This window comes from Hylobates moloch, unplaced genomic scaffold (genome assembly GCF_009828535.3).
Source record: "Hylobates moloch isolate HMO894 unplaced genomic scaffold, HMol_V3 SCAFFOLD_18, whole genome shotgun sequence".
Lineage (NCBI taxonomy): Eukaryota > Metazoa > Chordata > Mammalia > Primates > Hylobatidae > Hylobates > Hylobates moloch.
In genome coordinates this window covers 32849710-32869586 of record NW_026652293.1, presented here as the reverse complement: position 1 = coordinate 32869586, position 19877 = coordinate 32849710, and the positions used below count along the sequence as shown (strand labels likewise).

Here is a 19877-nt window from a genome sequence, read left to right as displayed (position 1 = left end):
TCATGCCTGTAATCCCAGCAATTTGGGAGGCCAAGGCAGGCAGATCACTTAGGATCAGGATTCAAGACCAGCCTGGCCAACATGGTCTAAATACTAAAAATACAAAAATTAGCCGGACGTGGTGGTGGGCTCCTGTAATCTGTAATCTCACCTACGCGGGAGGCTGAGGCACGAGAATCACTTGAACTCGGGAGGCGGAGGTTGCAGTGAGCCGAGATCGTGCCACTGCACTCCAGCTTGGGTGACAGAGCAAGATTCCATCTCAAAAAAAAAAAAAAAAAAATTAGTGTTGTGTTGTAGGAATCAGCTACAACAAAAATCAAGTAGTTTTGTCCCTACTTGTCTTAAACAAGTTCTCTATGCTTCAGCATGGGAAAGAAAGTGCACCAACTATATGCCAAGGACTCACCACCAAGGACTCATACCTGACCCCACTCAGCAGCACCATCTCCTTCCCTCCCTACTTTCCTCACCTGCTCCCACCCCAGGGAGCTGGAGATGGTCTTAGGGGACCCCCATACTGCTGTTTCTTAAGAATCAAGACACATATAGTAGGCCTTAGTTAAAAGCCAGCTGTCCTTCCAGCCTTAGGCAATTTCTTTTCTTTTTGTTTTAAGACAAGTTCTTGCTCTGTCACCCAGATTGAACTGCAGTGTTGCCATCTAGGCTCACTGCATCCTCAACCTCCTGGGCTCAAGCAATCCTCCCACCTCAGCCTCCCAAATGGCTGGGACCACAGGCATGTGCCACCACGCCCAGCTTATGTTTTTGTAATTTTTGAAGAGATGGGGTTTTGCCATGTTGCCCAGGCTGGTCATAAATTCTTGAGCTCAAGCAATCTACCCACTTTGGCCTCCCAAAGTGCTGAGATTACAGGCATGAGCCACCATGCCTGGCACCCCCTCCCACTCACCCCCCCTCCTTTTTTTAAAAAAAAAGAAAATAGAGACCAGGTTTTGCTATGTTGTCCAGGCTGGTCTCAAACTTCTGGCCTCAAGCAATCCTCTCACCTCAACCTCCCCAAATGTTGGGATTACAAGCATGAGCCAACCGTGCTCAGCCAAGCCTCAGGTAACTTCTGACCCAACCTCCATGGTTCTGCTCACAACATCAGTGTCAACTCCATGTCTCAAATACCTCCACTGCTGGTCCCTCACCCTCCAACCTCACTGCCTCTGCCCAAGTCAGGCCTTGGTCACCTGGTCTGAAGGAAGAAACAGCTTCCTTTTTTCCTCCCACAACACTCAACACAACACTTCTGACACCAGATGTATGGGAGGTTTTTCCCCACACATCAAGCAATTCTCCAGCAGACACCATCAATTCTGGCACCATCTCTAGGCAAATAGTGTCAGCTCCCACAGGTTACAGGCTCAGTCCCACAAGACTCCCTCCTGCCCTCCCATACCAATTGCAAGTAGTAGGTTGTCACCTATACTTCTGACCCACCAGCTATAAATCAGTGTGCCCATTGCCCCTTCCTTGGGGTTGATTAATTTGCTAGGACAGCTCACTGAACTCAAAAAAACACTATGTTTACCAGTTGATTAGGAAGGATATTACAAAGGATACAGTTGAATGGCCAGATGGAAGAGATACATAAGGCAAGGTATAAGGGAGGGGCATGGAGCTTCCATCTGGTCTCCAATCACACAACCCTCCAGGGACCTCCACGTGTTCGGCAATCCAGAAGTTCTCTAAACCCTGTCTTTGGGATTTTATGGAGGCTTCATTACATAGGCATGATTGATTACCACTGGTGATCAGCTCAACCTCTGGGCCCTCTCCCCTCCCTGGAGGTTGGAGTGAGGTGGGGCTGTAAGTTCCAGTGCTCTAATCACATGGTTGGTTTCCCTGGCAACCAGCCCCCATCCTGAGGCTCTCCAGGAGCCCACCATGAGTCATCTCATTAGAACAAAAGATGCTCCTATCACCCAGGAAATTACAAGGAATTCAGGAGCTCTGTGTCAGGAACTGGGGGTTCAGAGACCAAATTTTAGAACAAATGATGCTCCTAGCATCTCTATCTACAAGGGCTTTAGGAGCTTCAACTCAGGAACCAGGGGCAGAGACCAAATACGTATTTCTTTTTTTTTTTTTTTTTTTTTGAGACGGAGTCTTGATTCTCCTGCCTCAGCCTCCCCAGTAGGTGGGATTTCAGACCTCAAGTGATTCCCCTGCCCTTGACCTCCCAAAGTGCTGGGATTACAGGCATGAGCTACCGTGTCTGGCCAAGACCATGTTTAATCAGCCTTATCCTCCCATTGTCTAGGCCCCGGCATGTGGTAGGCAGTTGGTAAATATCCTTTGGTACCTACTATGTGTCAGGTGTTATGGAACACTCTCCCAATGAGAAGGCATAGGTGGCATCAGGCTTTGTCCTTGCCTACCCTTTCTTCTCTAGCTCTCCTGCCCATTTTCTTCCCTGACTCTGGCCCCAGACACCTGCCCTTGCCACTTCTGCAGGATTTCGCTCCCTGTTAGTTAATGGCTAATTTCACTCAACCAAAACACCTGAGAGCTTTGAAGAGCCTGCCTTCCCATGGCTAAATAAATTATTGGACATCTCTGCAATGGAACAGTATAGCATATGTAGAGACCTTATTAATAATAGAGATGTTTTCAGGCAGGGCGATGTGGCTCATACCTGTAATCTCAGCACTTTGGGATGACAAGGCAGGCGGATCACTTGAGTCCAGGAATTCAAGACCAGCCCGGGCAACATGGTGAAACCCCATTTCTACAAAAAATACAAAAATTAGCCTGTCATGGTGACCACATGCCTATAGTCTCAGCTACTCAGGAGGCTGAGGCGAGAGGGTTGCTGGAGCCAGGGAGGTGGAGGCTGCAGTGAGCCATGATGGTGCCACTGCACTCCAGCCTAGGTGGCAGAGCAAGACCCTGTCTCAAAAAAAAAAAAAGTTTCCAGATCTTTTAGATTTTAATATGTTTTGTTTTGTTTTTTGAGATGGAGTCTCGCTCTGTCGCCCAGGCTGGAGTGCAGTGGCGCAATCTTGGCTCACTGCAAGCTCCGCCCCCCAGGTTCATGCCATTCTCCTGCCTCAGCCTCCCAAGTAGCTGGGACTACAAGCACCCGCCACCATGCCCGGCTAATTTTTTGTATTTTTAGTAGAGACAGGGTTTCACCGTGTTAGCCAGGATGGTCTCGATCTCCTGACCTCGTGATCCGCCTGCCTCGGCCTCCTAAAGTGCTAGGATTACAGGCGTAAGCCACCATGCCTGGCCTAGATTTTAATATCTAAGATAATGGATAAATTTTTATGAACTTATTGATGATATTAATTGAAAAGAGCAGGACACACTACTAATTACATGGCATAACCCCAATTTAACTAAATAAGTATACATATATGCATAACTATACACATGTACACATGCAAGGTTGATGGAGATACACCAACTAACAGGCTGTCTCTGGGTATAGTTCAGGATGTGGATGTCCTGTCCGGGGCCCCTTGGATCTTATCATTGTGAAATATTCTGATACTCTGGCCAAAGTTTCCTTCTTTTTCTTTTTTTTTTCTTTTTTTCTGAGACAGGATCTCACTCTGTCACCCAGGCTGGAGTACAGTGGCACCATCATGGCTCACTGCAACCTCAACCTTCCAGGCTCAGGTGATCCTCCTGCCTCAGCCTGTTGAGTAGCTGGGACTACAGGCATGTGCCAGCACACCGAGCTAATTTTGATATTTCTTTGTACAGACAGACTGGGTTTCACCATGTTGCCCAAGGTTGTCTCCAACTCCTAGGCTCAAGCAATCTGCCCGCCTTGGCTATCCTGGCCAAAGTTTCTACTGCAAACAGCTGTTACCTCTTTGTCTGAGGGGTTTCTTGGGCCCAGAACAGGCTCTGTGGACATATTGGCAAGTCAATAGTGCAGGATAATCAATGCCTTCCTTACCCCACCAGCCCATGACTGATGACTGACAGAAATTGTTAGCTAAATATCCAGCTTCCTGGCCATCAGGTGGGATAACCCTGAGGAGTACATTCTACACTGGCTGGCAGAGTTTAAGCTCCAGTTACCTCTGGTGTAATTTGCTTGGTAATACACCCATTGTTGGCTTCTTCCTCTCCCTGTCTCACTTTCTCATCCTCTACCAGTGATTTTTGGGATCACTTTCCACATAAACTACTTGCCATCAAATCCTCATCTCAGAGTCTTCTGGTGAATCCAAGCTTAGACACTGGATTACTCATGACTTCTTTCTCTTTTCGTTTCTCTTGTCCTTTTCACATTTTTTACATTGAGTGTGTAGGGCTTTTTAGTTCTTTAGTTACTTTAATTAAACACTGTTTTCTCATTTGAGATATGCTTACTGTTCGTAGGGCTGTTATCCAGGAGAATTGTGCTTCGCTTGGGGCCCGTGTGTGGGACAACTCTGGGTTCCTGGATGGAAAGGGGCCTCTAAGAGAGGCCCTTTGAGGAGTGAGGGGGAGAGTTTTGTTTGTCCCTGTCTACCATTCTTTCTCCAGCTTTCTTGCCCTCTTCTTCCCTGACTCTGGGGTGATACATTCCAGATCGGAGGTCAGTCAGGAGGCAGGCACTGTCTCTGCTGGTCTGTCCTGGTGACAGAGGAACCAAACTCCAAGGACAGAGTTGGGAACAACAGGGTAGGCTCCAAAGAAGGAAAATCTGTGCTTAGCATGAGATGAACTTCAAATGATCAGAGTTGTTCCATGGTGAATGTACTGCCTCAAGCAGGGATGAGTCCCTGTCATGGGAGAAGCTTGTGCAGGACACATGAATGAGTTATATCTTTCAATGAAGTTAGAGATTCCTATCCTGGGTAGGAAATTGGATTAGAGAGCCTCGAGTCTTCGAGGATTTTACCGTTCTGACTCTGAAAGATAAAAACCCACTGTGACTCCTAAGAAAGAATTGGAGGGACAACCTAACAACCAAGGGCTTTGGAGTCAGGTAGTTCTAAGTTCAAATCCTGATTCTGCCACATTTAAGCTGAAAAATCACTTTACCACTCTGACCTTCATTTTCTTCATTTATAAAGGTTTCTATCTCACCAGGTGGTGGGAAGGATGAAATGAGGTGCTGTAGACACGGTCTGACCACAAACTCTGCCTTCCGGCAAGGCTGCTGTCTTCTGGCTCACACCCTGGTAAAAAAAAAAACAGAACTAGTGATGGAGGAGGGTGTTTGGCAAGTGGACCAGACGGTGTGACAGCACCAACTGCCTCTCCACAGGGTGTCTTCACTTCCTGAGGCACAATTTCAAAAACAGCAATTCTCCTTGAGCAGTGTCTCTCCCAGGAAACAGTGCTTACCTGGAGATTTTGATGTCTTTTTACTGACTTGCATGAAAAGGGCCAAATGGAATTTACAGCAAAACAAGGTCTCCGCCCTGCAATATCCGGGCTCTGTTAGGAGCATGCCGGAAGAGTTATTTCAAGGTTCAGAGCACACTGATGCCCGAGACATCCTGAGGACTTTCGGTTCCTCTCCTGCACTTCGCAGTTGTCTGTGGTATTTATTAATCACATTATGTCTGAGTCCAGGAAGAGTCACCCTAGAGCCTTTTAGCCTCCTTGGGGTCACAGAATGGGAACACACTGACATGGGATGTTACCTCAGAGATCAGCCCATCCAAACCCCGAAGAAAGCATTGTCTGAGCCACTAAAGCATGCCACGTCAGGGTTTCCAGGGCAACGGAAGGGACCACAAGACACAAGAGCTGTGTAGGGAAGGGGTTAGTGGAAGAGGGAAAGGGTCCTGGCTGGGTGCTGAGAGAATTACTCACTTCTGTGTCCCCAGGGGCCAGCACAGTGCCCAGAAGACACTAGAGGGTCAGTGAGTATTTTTCAGATGCTCTGAGTGGATCAGGTTATAAGAGCGATTCAGACAGTAGTAGACAGGACAAGCCAGGGCTTGAGATGAGACAGGCCTGAGTTTTCAACCCAGCTCTGCCACTGCCTCTCACTGGGACACTCCCAGATAGTAACTTAACTGTTCTCAAGTTTTCTCATGTGTAACATGAGAAGTGCCAGGGTTGTGAATGCGTGAGAGCATCTAACCCTTGGATAGTCTTAGGTAATGTTCTTTAAGTCTCAGTCTGCTATGATATTGCTAGGAGATCTCGGACAATTCACTTCCACACTGAATTTCACTTCCCACACCTGTGAACCAAGGAAAGGGAACTCTCTTATTGAGCACCACTATATGCACTGGTCACTTTCATGTGCATTATTTCTCTTAGTTCTTACAATTCCATCACACAAATATCCTTATCACCACTTTAAAGTTGAGAGAAAATACTAGAAAGTTAAATAACTTTTCCAATCCACATAGATAATAAGTGACAGATTCTGACCAGCCCCAAAGCTCCACATTGTCTCTGTACTTACAAGGGAGGTCAGTACCATCTTATTTCAGCACCTAGCTCAATGCCAACTACACAGTGGGCCTTCAACAAAACTTCATTGTTTCACTTTAGGTGAATGTTGTGAAAGTGCCCTAGCGAATATTATCACAGTAAGAGAAATCTGATATAGAAAAATTATCACAGTGACAGAAATCTGACATAGCTGACTCCATCTTGCGTCTAACTTTACGAGCTGTCTTTCTTCATTCCTGGGCACAGGCCAAGTTAACTATAAGAGGAATTTAGTTTATAGTTTAACTTTAAAACAAAGATGATAACAGCCCCTTTCCAAAACTAACACCCTCCTTGCTCAGGGACTGCAACTGCCTTTGTTAAACTAATAAATTAACCACAAGGTTAGAATTATGGTTCAGGAGTCCTGTAGCTGGAGGTCACATGATTTGTAATCTCCTCAACTCCCCCTATAGGAGGAATTGTAAAACCTAAAACTGGTGTTTGAGGTATCTTTCAGACTTTTCATTTTGATAGACCAGTTGGTGCTACCTGGACCAGTAACCCATGCCAATAAACTGGCTCAACTGGTCTTGTGAGCCCCCCTACCCAGCAACTGACTCAGTGCAAGAAGGTAGCTTTGGTCCCCTACGATTTTATCCCTAACCCAACCAATTGGCATTCCCCATTCCCTAGCCCCATCTGCCACCAATCCTTGAGAAACCATAGTCTCTGAATTCTCTGGTGGGGTTGGGGGGGTGGGGAATGAGGGTGCGGATTTGAGAATTATGTCCTATTTTGCCACTTGGTTGGCACTGTGATTATTAAACTCTTTCTTTGCTGCAAAACCTGTTGTTCTCAGTGCATTGGTTTTTCTGGGCAGCAAGCAAAATGAACTTGTCAAGTGATTACCATTGTATCTCTAAATAAACTGAGTTCCTCAGGGGCAGGGAATAATTGATTTTTGTGTTTCCAATGCCTTGCAAAGTGCCTGGCACAAAGTAAAGGCTAGAATGAATGAATGAATGAATGAACGAATGAATGAATGAATGAATATATGAATAGAAAACACATTAATATAATTCCCTGAGTTATAGATAGCACAAATATGTAGGATCTGATAACCTGGCCATCTGAAAATCATTTAGAATTGTGGATCGAGTCACCTAGAAAAAGCAATAATATTTGTAATTGTCATTGGCATATGTCAAGTTGATTTCATCTCTGTTATGTCATTTGACCCTTACCACTGCCTTAGTCAGAAATCAGGACAATGATTGATCATTCTACTGCCCATTTGATAGATGAAAAGCCAGAGACTTGAGAAGTTTTGGTGGCATAGGACGCTGTGCTTTCCCACCCAGAGGGCAGCAGCCTCTGCTCCTATACCTCCAGGGACAGGAAAATCACTAACTACTGAGATGGCCCACTCAATTTTTGCTGATGCCTGTTTCCCAAAGTAGGCTGAGGATCAAGTTCCATTCTCCAGGTGAGGCCTTTGGAGACCCAGGGGGATTGAGACCTATTACCCTCTCAACCCAACACTTAGGCTCCAGGAATGCAACTTCTTCCCTGAACAAATGGGGAAACTGAGGTCCTATGGGTGGAGATTCAACACTTCTATGAATATAGTCTGAGCTAGCTTCTGCACTATGCCATTGTCTCATGATGAACTTGGAGGCAGCTCTGACTCCCGAGTCTTCTGCCTTAGCTTGAGGATGGGGTACATCCCCAGCACTCACCACAGGGCTTGGCACACACTAAGTGCTCAGTAGAGAGTGCCCGAAAGAATGACTAAATACAAAAGGGAACCAAGGGTTGACGCTGGGCTGAGGCTGGGGTTGGGGTGTAGCACCAGGCGAGGGTTAAGGCTGGAGGCTGAGGTTTGGATGTAGATCTAGATATTAATAATATTTGGAGTCAGGATGTGGGAGAAGAGCTGAGGTGGAATTGCAGGCAGGACAGAAGAGGAGGTTGGGGCTGGTGATAGAATAAGGTCTGGGGTCAGTACTGGGGAGTGTAGAAAGTCAGGGATAAGGCTGGTGTTGATATTAGGAAGGGCACCTTGGTGGGATGATAATTGGGGTGGAGTTGGGCTGCCTGTGAATGTTTGAAGATGGAAGTTGCTGTTGGGGGAGGCTTGATATGTGATTTGGGGTTGGGATAAGGGTGGTGATGGAATGAAGTTTGGGGTGGGGATAGAGTGAGGATTGTTTTGGGTTAGAGGAGGGGGAGGTCCGAGCATGGCTCTAAATAATGGTTGGGGTCAGGATGAGGAAATCGAGCTGAGATGGGGTTTCACGGGGTGGTAGGGCTGATGCTGTGGGCATGAAGACGGTAAGGGCTAGAGCTTGCTGCTGATGTTCAGGTGGGCACTCGGATGAGGGCTCAGGCTGGGGTGAAGGGGCTGAGACTGGAGTGGGGTTCAAGGTAGGGTGAGGGCCAGGGACGGTACCTGAGCCACCACATGTAGCTGTGCTCGTAGGGGAAGAAGCTGTGCGGGTCGTCGCAGCAGTACTTGTGGTCGCGGAAGCCGCAGCAGAAGACAGCGGCCGCCTCGCCCCCCGGCCGCGGGCAGCTGAAGCCGCGCACCACCTCCTGCTCTGCGCTCACGTAGCTCGTGCAGGCGCCGCTCATCGCGTCCCGCGCCCGGCCCGCCGCCACCTCAGGCTACCAGACGGCCGGCTAGAGCCCAGCGGGGAAGCGAGGGACCGAGCGAGACGGAGCTGAGCCCGAGAACGGCAGAGACGGAGAGACGGAGGGGCCGAGAGAAGCCGAGACAGAGACAGAGACAGACAGCAGCGCGGGGCCCCGAGGACCGAGCGGCGGCCAGGTGCGCGGCCCGCGCGGAGGGGAGGCGCAGGCGGGGCGGGCGGCAGGGGCCGGCGGCGGGAGTGACGGCTGCTGGAACGCGGCGGGAGCCGGAGCGGACGCGGGGAGCTGGGCCGGGAGCCGCGTGCTCGCCCGGCTCTGCCTGCGCTTCCTGCCCCCTCCCACTGCGCTCCCCCTGCCTGCACGAGGCCGCTGGGTGCTCAACGACAGCACGACGCGGCCAGAGTGGCGGGGCGGGAATTCGAGGCCAGGGCGCGGGCGCCTCACCTGCGCCGAGCCGGCGCCGGGAGTCTCGGGGCATTCGGGGCTGGGGCAGACAGACAAGGCACCAGCCGGCGTCCACACGGCGGGGTCAGTGAGGGGAGTAAACACAACCTCACCCAACCTCCGCAACAACCCAGGGGCCCGGGGCTGTTCGCAGCCGTGTTAAAGGTGAGAGCTGAGGGCCAGAGAGAAGCCATTTCCCGGAGTCCCTAAGCCCATGAGATTTTAACCAGGGGCGGCCTAGTAGGAAGTCCTTGCTCTTTCTACGGCTTTCATGGTGCCTCTTTTCTAGCGGGTTTTTAGATGTCCTCATCATCTGGAGTCCCTGCTAGTCTCCCTGAGAGCTAGCTCGTGCACGCACAATGTCCACACTCTTCTGTTCATACTGCCTGCCACTGGCCTGGGACAAGGAGCCGAATATGGGTGTGGATGGGCCCAGACGGTAACCTCCTTCCCCACACTGACCAGCAAAGCCAGCAGACCTGTCCATTTTGAAAAATTACTTCCAGAAAACAAGGGCAGTGTTCTCACTAGCATCAGAGAACCAGTCTGAAGGGGCTCTCAGCGCCTTGGCTTCCCCCATGTACCCTGTTGCCTTACGCCATCTGGAAGGGCTTCATACAGCACCTTCAGTGCCTTAGCTCTTCATTTTTCACAGCAGCGGGTAGGGTAGGAAATAGTTACTGTGATGCCTTGGGCACCCCCGATTCCTTTACCCTTGCTTTGGACGTGTGGGGAACGGGCCGTGGGTATCAGGGGATCTGGGCTCCAGCCCAGCTCTACCCCTTCCCTGCTGTTTCTCTCTGAGCTTTGGGTTCCTTGTCCTCACCCAGGCCAGCTCCTCAGATGCTGATTGTGCCGCTCCCCTGACCTGGGCCCTAGGGCCCCGAGAGGGATCAGATCTGGGCCTGCCATTGAGAAACACACAGTCTGATGGAGGAGTCAGACTGACTGACGATCACAGCACAGGGCAGTAAAAAGGGAAATGCAAGGACCTGGACACAGAGGGGCACCATCTGAGGAAGCAGGGGAGGGCTTTTAGGGAGGTGGTGTCCTCAAGAGTCACTGTAAGGTCAAATATGAAAGCTGGAGGGAACTGTTATTACCCTCCAGAACATTCCTCCCCTGAGCTGTGGGTCTGTACAGACTGGGAGCTGGAGAGCCTACACTAATGAGTGTGCACTTAGCCTCTTTATTTATCAGATGGAGAGTACAGGGGAGGGATCCTCTGGGAGGGAGAGGCTTCCTGGAGGCCTGGAGATCAGCTGGGAGGAAGAAAGCGCTCTGCCCTGGCTTTTGGCAAAACTAGAAAGCCTCCAACAATTTCCAAAACCCTCTCCCAGCCAAGAATTAATTTGTTCCTTCCAACAGCCCTCTGGGGTGATCCAAGCAGGGGTGAATGTGCCTGAAATAACAAGTCCAATACCACACAGCGATCAATGGCCCAGGCAGGGCTGATACCCATGTCTGTCTCCATGTCCCCCTTGGCAGTCTGATGAAGCCTGTGAACCCCTATTCAGAATAATGGTTTTTTTTGTTTTTGTTTTTTTGTGTTTTGTTTTGAGATGGAGCCTCACTTTGTCATCCAGGCTGGAATCTCGGCTCACTGCAACCTCTGTCTCCAGGGTTCAAGTGATTCTCCTGCCTCAGCCTCCCAAGCAGCTGGGATTACAGGCATGCATCACCATGCCTGGCTGATTTTTGTATTTTTAGTAGAGACAGGGTTTCACCATGTTGCCCAGGCTGGTCTCGAACTCCTGCCCTCAAGTGATCCACCCACCTCAGCCTCCCAAAGTGCTGGGATTACAGGTGTGAGCCACCGCACCAGGCCACAAATAATGTTTTTAACTAAAAAAAAAATTATTTAGGGTTACAAAGGATACCAATTATATTGAATCATGATTTAGTCCTGCTTTTTAAAAAGTGTCAAATAAGATCTAGAGATGAGTCTATTAATTACTATAATTTTGAAGTGGTGAATGAAAATAACTAGTATTTCAATATGTCTCTACTGTAATACAATATGAAAATATCTGTGATTTCTATTGGTGACAAAGTCACAAGTACTACTAATACTATCATGGATTTTCTTGCCAATATGCATGATGAAAGAAAATACTGAATTTCAGTTAGAGGTAATGCATACCAAGGATGTGATTTTTCCCATGTAAATTCATGAACCTTCTACACTCTATCCAGAGGCTCCTTGGGCTCCATGGACTCTATGTGAACATCCTCTCATGTCTCTGTTCTAGCTCCTACTTTAATGCTTTTTCCTTCATTATATGCATTGTGTTCCTTCATTCTGTTTTCCTGCAGACACTTATTACAGAGCTATGATGTGCCAGGCAATACCCATCCTGTATGTCATGTAGTCCTTGAAAACTTCCTTTGAGGTAGGTGTTAGTTTTCCCATTTTGCAGACAAGGTAACTGAGAGAGAGGTTAAATAATTTACCCAAAGCCACGTAGCCAGTGACTGATCAGAGTCCTGTACCGCCTCTTCCTCCCTTCCCAAATGAGGCCTGGGGCCAGAGTCCCCAACTCCAGAAGGGAAAAAAGGCATAGGAGGGAAGTGTGGGCAGGAAGAAATATTTATGGAGAACACACTGTGAATGGGAAATTGTGCTCTGTGCTTTTCATTATCTCTTTTAATCTTTATACCAACTATGTGTAGTATTACTCTCTTCATTAAGAAAAATTAAAAATAGGCCAGGTGCAGCAGTTCATACCTGTAATCCCAGAACTTTGGGAGTCTGAGTCAGGAGGATTGCTTGAGCCCAGGAGTTTAAAATCAGCCTGGGCATGGTGGCATGCACCTGTAGTCCTAGCTACTTGGGAGGCTGAGGCAGGAGGATCACCTGAGCCCAGGAGTTTGAGGCAACAGTGAGCTGTGATGGTGCCATTGCACTCCAGCTTGGGTTACAGAGTGAGATGACACCCTGTCTCTAAAAAAAAAAAAAAGAAATAAAAAGAAAAAATAACAAAATGCATATTCATTATAAAACAACAAATTAGAAAATACAGATAAGCCAAAAGGAAAAATAAAAATCACCCATAATTTCACCACACAGAAATATCTATCATACACCCCCAAACCCTGGCCCCATGCACACAATTACGCGCCCACTTTATGGGTAGGAAAACTGAGACCCAGAGAGGTTAAGTAACTTGCTCAGGGATCTACAAGTCAGAAGTTCCAGTCACCTTCTGTGTGAGCTTAGGCTGGTCACGGTCACTTTCCCTCTCTGCATGTAGGGCACTAGCTAAGATTACTCCAGATGGAGGATCCTAAAATCTGGTACTGGGCCAGCCTTAACAGGACCCTCTTCTGCAGTGTACACAAAACAGTGCCCTCAAGACCTTGGCAGCTTTTGCTCCAGGAGCCAAGTTCCCTCAGGGAGGGTCGGGAAAGAAATGTCCCCTCGCTATGGTCTGCTGCACAGCCCAGTGACCACAATCCCAGGGACAACCCCTGGCTAGAAGAGCCAGTTCTGCTCGTGTCACATGGCAACCAATGGCCCAGGCAGAACTAGTACTCTGGCTGTGTGTGGTCCCTGGTGGGTCCCTGGCCTCTGGCCCTGGCAGAGTGAGAGCAGCCCCTCCTCTTGCCCTCCTGCCCTGGCTGCACTGGCCTGAGAGTGTGTACATGGCCACCGAGCTTCCCCCCGGCCAGGATCGGGTACCAGTTTGCAGTACCACCTTCTGCAGCTGCAGAAGCAAAGAAAGGATGCGACATGCATCAAATCCCTCTGAGTGCCTGGTCAGGAAGGATGTTTTCTCTTTTCTTCCAGAATGAGGCTCTTGTGTCTTGATCAGAGAGAAGCAACCTACACGGTTGGACAGCAAATCCAGGGACAAACCAGTGGCCCACATACCAGCCAGGCTCTTCCTCACTCTTTGTGGCCACACTTTCTGTTTAGGTCTTCGTTGGTTTGCTGTCTGTTTGTTTTACTAGGCGATCTTTCAGACACACAAAGCGACATGAAGAAGAATACAGGGACCACCCACATAGTTTACAAAATACAAAAATTGGCTGACTCTCAGTTCACTGCTTGGGAGTTAGCCCTGCTCTGAAAGGAACAGCTTAAAAAATAAAAAAGTAAATAAAATAAAATGTAAAAAAAAAAAATTGATTGATCCGGTTTGAAGTCCCTTGCATACTCCTCCCTCCTCCCCAAGAGGTACTGCACTCCTGAATTTGGTATTTATTATTCCCATATTCTTATTTATGCTCACATATGCGTGGATCTTTCAGCAATGTGTGGAATTGCTTTGCACGTAATTAAATTTTAAATAAATAGCATCATGCTGCATGTATTCTCCTGGAACCTGCCTTTTCACTCAGCCTTCTGTTTGCGAGCTTTGTCTATACTGATGTGTATACTCTATTTAGCTTATTCATTCTGCTATATCATTCAGTTATTGAATATGTGGTGATTTATTATCCATTCTCCTCCTGGACATTTAGGTTTCTTCCAATTTTTTATTGCTATTTCAAACAATGATACTTTTTTGAGTTGTTTTTTTTTTCTTTTAAAATCAACTTACCGACTGGGTGCGGTGGCTCATGCCTGTAATCCCAGCACATTAAGAGGCAGAGGCAGGTCTGAGGTCAGGAGTTTGAGACCAGCCTGGCCAACATGGTGAAACCCCGTCTCTACTAAAAATACAAAAATTAGTTGGGCATGGTGGTGGGTGCCTGTAATCCCAGCGACTTGGGAGGCTGAGGCAAGAGAGTTGCTTGAACCCCAGAGGTGGAGGTTGCAGTGAGGTGAGATTGCGCCACTGCACTCCAGCCTGGGCACAGAGTGAGATTCTGTCTCAAAAAAATAAGTAAATATAATAAAATCAACTTACCAGCTTGGGCAACAAAGTGCGATCTCATCCCTAAAAACAAAGAAAAGAATTAGCGGGGCATGGTGATATGTGCTTGTAGTCCCAGCTACTCGGGAGGCTGATGTGTGAGGATTGCTTGAGACTGGGAGGTCAAGACTGAAGTGAGCTGTGATTGCGCCACTGCACTCCAGCCTGGGTGACAGAGCGAGACTCTACCTTGAAAACAAAAATCAACTTTATTGAGGTCTATTTTACAAACCATAGAATATACTTAAGTGTACAGCTTGGTGAGTTTTGACAAACATGTATATCTATGAAACCAACACCACAGTCAAAATACAGCAGTTTTCCGTCACGTATCTCTGCCCACTGTGCCCGTTTGCAACCAGCTCTCTTCTCCCTGAGCCTTGCCTTAGCTACCACTGCTCTGCTCTCTGTCCATATAGATTAGTTCTGCCTTTTCTTGCATGTCCTTCTTTGGGTCTTACTTCTTTTTGCTCATCGCAACATCCTTGAGATACACAGAAACTGTTTTATGTACAAGTAGTTCCTTCCTCTTTATTGCTAAGTAATACTGTATTATATAGAAATACTACAGTTTGTGCATTCAACTGTTAATGGGCATTTGGGTTGTTTCTAGTTTGGGGCTATTATGGATAAAGTTGCTATAAACATTTTTGCAAATATGCTTTGTTTTGGGACATGTGTTTACATTTCTCCTAGCTGGATACCTAGGAGTGGAATTTCTGAATTATAGGGTAGATATATGTTTAACTTTCTAAGAAATTGCCAAGCCTGGGCAACACAATGTGACCCCATCTCTACCCAAAAAAATAAACAAAAAATTAGCTAAGCATGGTAGCGCAGGCCTATAGTCCTAGCTATTCAGGAGGCAGAGGCAAGAGAATCACTTGAGCCTGGGAGTTCAAGGCTGCAGTGAGCTGATTGTGCCACACTGCACTCCAGCCTGGGCAACAGCCCTATCGAGAAAGAAAGAACAAAAGAGAGAAAGAAAGAGGAGGGGAGAGGAGGGGAAAGAGAGAGAAATTGCAGAAATGTTTTCACTAGCACTTGATATTGTCAATATTTTCTACTTTAGCATTCTTACAGGTGTAAAGTGGTTTCTCATTGTGGCTTTAATTTGTGTTTCCTTAATGGCTAAGATAAAAGACTTTTTTTTTTAAGAAAGGGTCTCAACTGTCTCACTCTTTTGCCCAGGCTAGAGGGCAGTGGTATAATCTCGGCTCACTGCAGTCTCCGCCTCCCAGGTTCAAGTGATCCTCCCACCTCAGCCTCCCCGAGTAGTTTAGCTGGGACTACAGGCACACGCAGCCACATCCGGCTGATATTTGTATTTTTTGGTAGAGAGGTTTCACCATGTTGGGCAGGCTGTCTTGAACACCTAACCTCAATTGATCCGCCTGCCTCAGCCTCCCAGAGGGCTGGGATTACAGGCGTGAGCCACCGTGCGGGGCCAACTAATGATAAAGATCTTTTCATGCACTCATTAGCTATTCAGATGCAGTCACAGTTCAGAAATATTGCAGGTTCAGTTCCAGACCACCACAATAAAGTGAATATCACAATAAAGTAAGTCACAGAAAATTTTTGGTTTTGCAGTGCAAATGAAAGTTACTTTGCCAAGATCCATCAGTGGAATCATTATCTATGGCAGCTATAGCCTTATGAAATTCAATAATATGACTTAAAAGTCAAAATTACTCCTTGATCTATGGGCTGAAGAATGGATGTTATGTTAGCAGACATTAAAACAACATTAACCTCCTTCTTTGTACATCTCCATCAGAGCCATTGGTTGACTAGGTACATTGTCATTGAGCAGTAATATTTTGAAGGGAATCTTTTTTCTGTTCACTAGGTCTAAATAGTGGGCTTAGAATTCAGTAAACCATGCTATAAACAGATGTGTTGTCATCTGGGATTTGTTGTTCCAATTATACAGCACAGGCAGAGTAGATTGAGCATAATTATTCTTTTTTTTCTTTTTGAGATGGAGTCTCGCTCTGTTGCCCAGGCTGGAGTGCAGTGGCACAGTCTCGGCTCACTACAACCTCAGCCTCCTGGGTTCAAGTGATTCTCCCACCTCAGCCTCCCAAGTAGCTGGGACTACAGTCACATGCCACAATGCCTGGCTAATTTTTGTATTTTTAGTAGATATGTGGCTTCACTATGTTGGCTGGGCTGGTCTCAAACTCCTGACCTCAGGTGATCCACCTGCCTCGGCCTTCCAAAGTGCTAGAATTACAGGCGTGAGCCACCATGCCTGGCCAGATTGAGCATAAATTTTTAAGAGCCCTAGGCTTTTCTGAGTGGTAAAGAGGCATTGGCTTCAGGCTGAGCATGGTGGCTCATGCTTGTAATCCCAGAACTTTGGGAGGCCAAGTCAGGTGGATTGATTGAGCTCAGGAGTTCGAGAGCAGCCTGGCCAACATGGCAAAACCCTGTCTCTACAAAAAATTTAAAAATTAGCTGGGCATGGTGGTGTGCACCTGTAGTCCCAGCTACTTGGGAGGCTGAGGGGAGGATTGCTTGAATCCAGGAGGCAAAGATTGCAGTGAGCTGAGATGACGCCACTGCATTCCAGCCTGGGTGACAGAGCGAGATCCTTTCTCAAAATAAAAAAAAAAAAAAAAAAAAAAAAGAAGGAAAGAAAGAAAAAAAAGCTGGCAGTCACCAGCTACATTAACCCCTAATAAAAGAGAGTCAGTCTGTCCTCTGGATTTGAAGCCAGGTATTGACTTCTCTAGCTATGAAAGTCCTAGATGGCATCTTCTGATAAAAGGCTGTTTTGTCTACATTGAAAATCTGTTGTTTGGTGTAGCCGCCTTCATCAATTATCTTAGCTAGAACTTCTGGGTAACTTGCTACAGCTTCTCCATCAGACTTTGCTGCATCACCTTACACTTTCATGTTATGAAAACAACTTATTTCCTTGCTTTTTTTTTTTTTTTTGAGACGGGGTCTTGCTCTGTCTACCAGGCTGGAATGTAGAGACGTGATCTCGGCTCACTGCAACCTCTGCCTCCCGGGTTCAAGCGATTTTTCTGCCTCAGTCTCCCAAGTAGCTAGGACTACAGGCATGCACCACAACCCCTGGCTAATTTGTGTATTTTTAGTAGAGACGGTGTTTCACCATGTTGGTCAGTCTGGTCTCAAACTCCTGACCTCATGATCCACCCACCTTGGCCTCCCAAAGTGCTGGGATTACAGGCGTGAGCCACCGCACCCAGCCCGCTTTTTTGTTTTATTATTATTAATTTTTGAGACAGGGTCTTGGTCTGTTGCCCAGACTGGAGTGCAGTAGCATGATCTTAGCTCACTACAATCTCAACCTCCCAGGCTCAAGTGATCCTCCCATCTCAGCCTCCCAAGTAGTTGGGACTACAGGTGTGCACCACCATGCATGGGCAATTTTGAATAATTATTATAATAATTATTTTTTTTCTCACTTTGTCATCCAGGCTGGAGTGCAGTGGTGCAGTCTCGGCTCACTGCAACCTCTGCCTCCCAGGTTCAAGTGATTCTTCTGCCTCAGCGTCTCGAGTAGCTGGGATTACAGGTTCTCACCACCATGCCTGGCTAATTTTTGTATTTTTAGTCTTATTTTGTCTCCCAGGCTGGAGTGCAGTGGTGTGATCTTGGCTCACTGCAAACCCTGCCTCCAAAGTTCAAGTGATTGTTGTGCCTCAGCCTCCCAAGTAGCTGGGACTACAGGTGTACACCACCATGCCTGGTTAATTTTTTCGTATTTTTAGTAGAGACGAGGTTTTTCCATGTTGGCCAGGCTGGTCTCAAATTCCTGACCTCAGGTAATCTGCCCACCTCAGCCTCCCAACATGCTGGGATTACAAGCATGAGCCACCACACCTGGCCTTGAGTTGATTTTTGAATATAGTGTAAGACCAATTCATTGTTCTGCATGTGAATATCCAGTTTTTCCAACACCCTTTATTGAAGAGGCTTTCCTTTTCCTATTGTGTGGTCTTGTCTCCTTTCTTAAAAATCAATGGGATGAAAATATGTGCATTCATTTCTTGGCTTTCTATTTGGTTCTATTGGTCAATATGTCTATTTTTATGCTACTATCATGCAGTTTTAATTATTATAGCTTTGTAATATAGCAAGAAATCAGGTAGTGCGATGCCACCGGCTTTACTCCTTTTGCCCAAGATTGCCTTGGCTGGTCAGAGTTTTTCTGTGGTTCCAAATAAGTTTTAGAACTTTTTTCTATATCTGTGAAAAATGACATTTGAATTTTAATAGGGATTACATTGAATCTATAGGTTTATCTTCTTATTGAGTTATAACTGTTCTTAAATATTCTAGATGCAAATCTCATTATCAAATATATTATTGTAAATCATTTTTTCCAGTCTGTGGCCTTGCCTTTTTTTTTCTTTTTCTTTTTTTTTTTTTTGAGACAGAGTCTCACTCTGTCACCCAAGCTGGAGTGCAGTGGTGCGATCTCTGCTCACTGCAAGCTCCGCCTCCCGGGTTCACGCCATTCTCCTGCCTCAGCCTCCTGAGTAGCTGGGACTACAAGCGCCCGCCACCACGCCCAGCTAATTTTTTTTGTATTTTTTTAATAGAGACAGGGTTTCGCCGTGTTAGCCAGGATGGTCTCGATCTCCTGACCTCGTGATCCACCTGCCTCGGCCTCCCAAAGTGCTGGGATTACAGACGTGAACCACTGCGCCCAGCCTTATTTTCTTTTTTTTAAAAAGTGTCTTGTTAAAAGAAAAATTTGGCTGGGCATGGTGGCTTATGCCTGTAATTCCATCACTTTGGGAGGCCGAGGTGGGAGGATCATGAGGTCAAGAGATTGAGACCATCCTGGTTAACACAGTGAAACTCCGTCCCTACTAAAAATACAAAAAATTAGCCAGGCGTGGTGGCGGGCGCCTGTAGTCTCAGCTACTCGAGAGGCTGAGGCAGGAGAATGGCATGAAACCGGGAGGCGGAGCTGGCAGTGAGCCTAGATAGCGCCACTGCAGTCTGGCCTGGGCGAAAGAGCGAGACTCAGTCTCAAAAAAAAATAAAATAAAAGAAAAAATAAAAGAAAAATTTTTAATTGTGCTAAAGTCTTCTTTATCACCTTTTTCTATTAAAGTCAGAGCTTTTGTGTCTGTTTAAAAAGAAATCTTTGCCTACCCTAAGATTACAAATATTTCCTTCTGTGTTTTCTTCTGGAATATTTATAGCTTTAGCTTTTGCATGTATGTCTTTGGTCCATTTTGAGTTAATTTTTGTGTACAGTGTAAAACAAAGGTCAAAGTTCACTTTTTACACAGGGATATCCAGTTGTTGCAGAACCATTCTCTGAAAAGACTAGCCTTTCCTCATTGAAATAACTTGACAACTTTGTCAAAAATCAACAATACATGTCGAATTCTAGATTTTCTATTTCATTTCATTAATCTTTTTTTTTTTGAGACAGAGTCTCGCTCTGTCACCCAGGCTGGAGCGCAGTGGCACAATCTTGGCTCACTGCAAGCTCCACCTCCCGGGTTCATGCCATTCTCCTGCCTCAGCCTCCCGAGTAGCTGGGACTACAGGTGCCCACCACCACGC

General features: G+C 46.8%; 1 protein-coding gene across 2 annotated transcripts in view; it reads right to left on the bottom strand.

Annotated features, from left to right (window-relative positions):
• SHISAL2A (shisa like 2A) overlaps positions 1 to 9323 on the bottom strand; it is a 36625-nt gene extending 27302 nt beyond the window's left edge. For both annotated transcript variants that reach the window (XR_004245106.1, XM_032137230.1), the window contains exon 1: positions 8807 to 9323. Coding sequence is in view for 1 of the 2 variants with exons in the window: in XM_032137230.1 (XP_031993121.1) it covers positions 8807 to 8988 (182 nt within the window). In the remaining variant the exon portion in view is untranslated. The remainder of the gene's footprint in view (positions 1 to 8806) is intronic.
• Positions 9324 to 19877: the final 10554 nt, after the last annotated feature.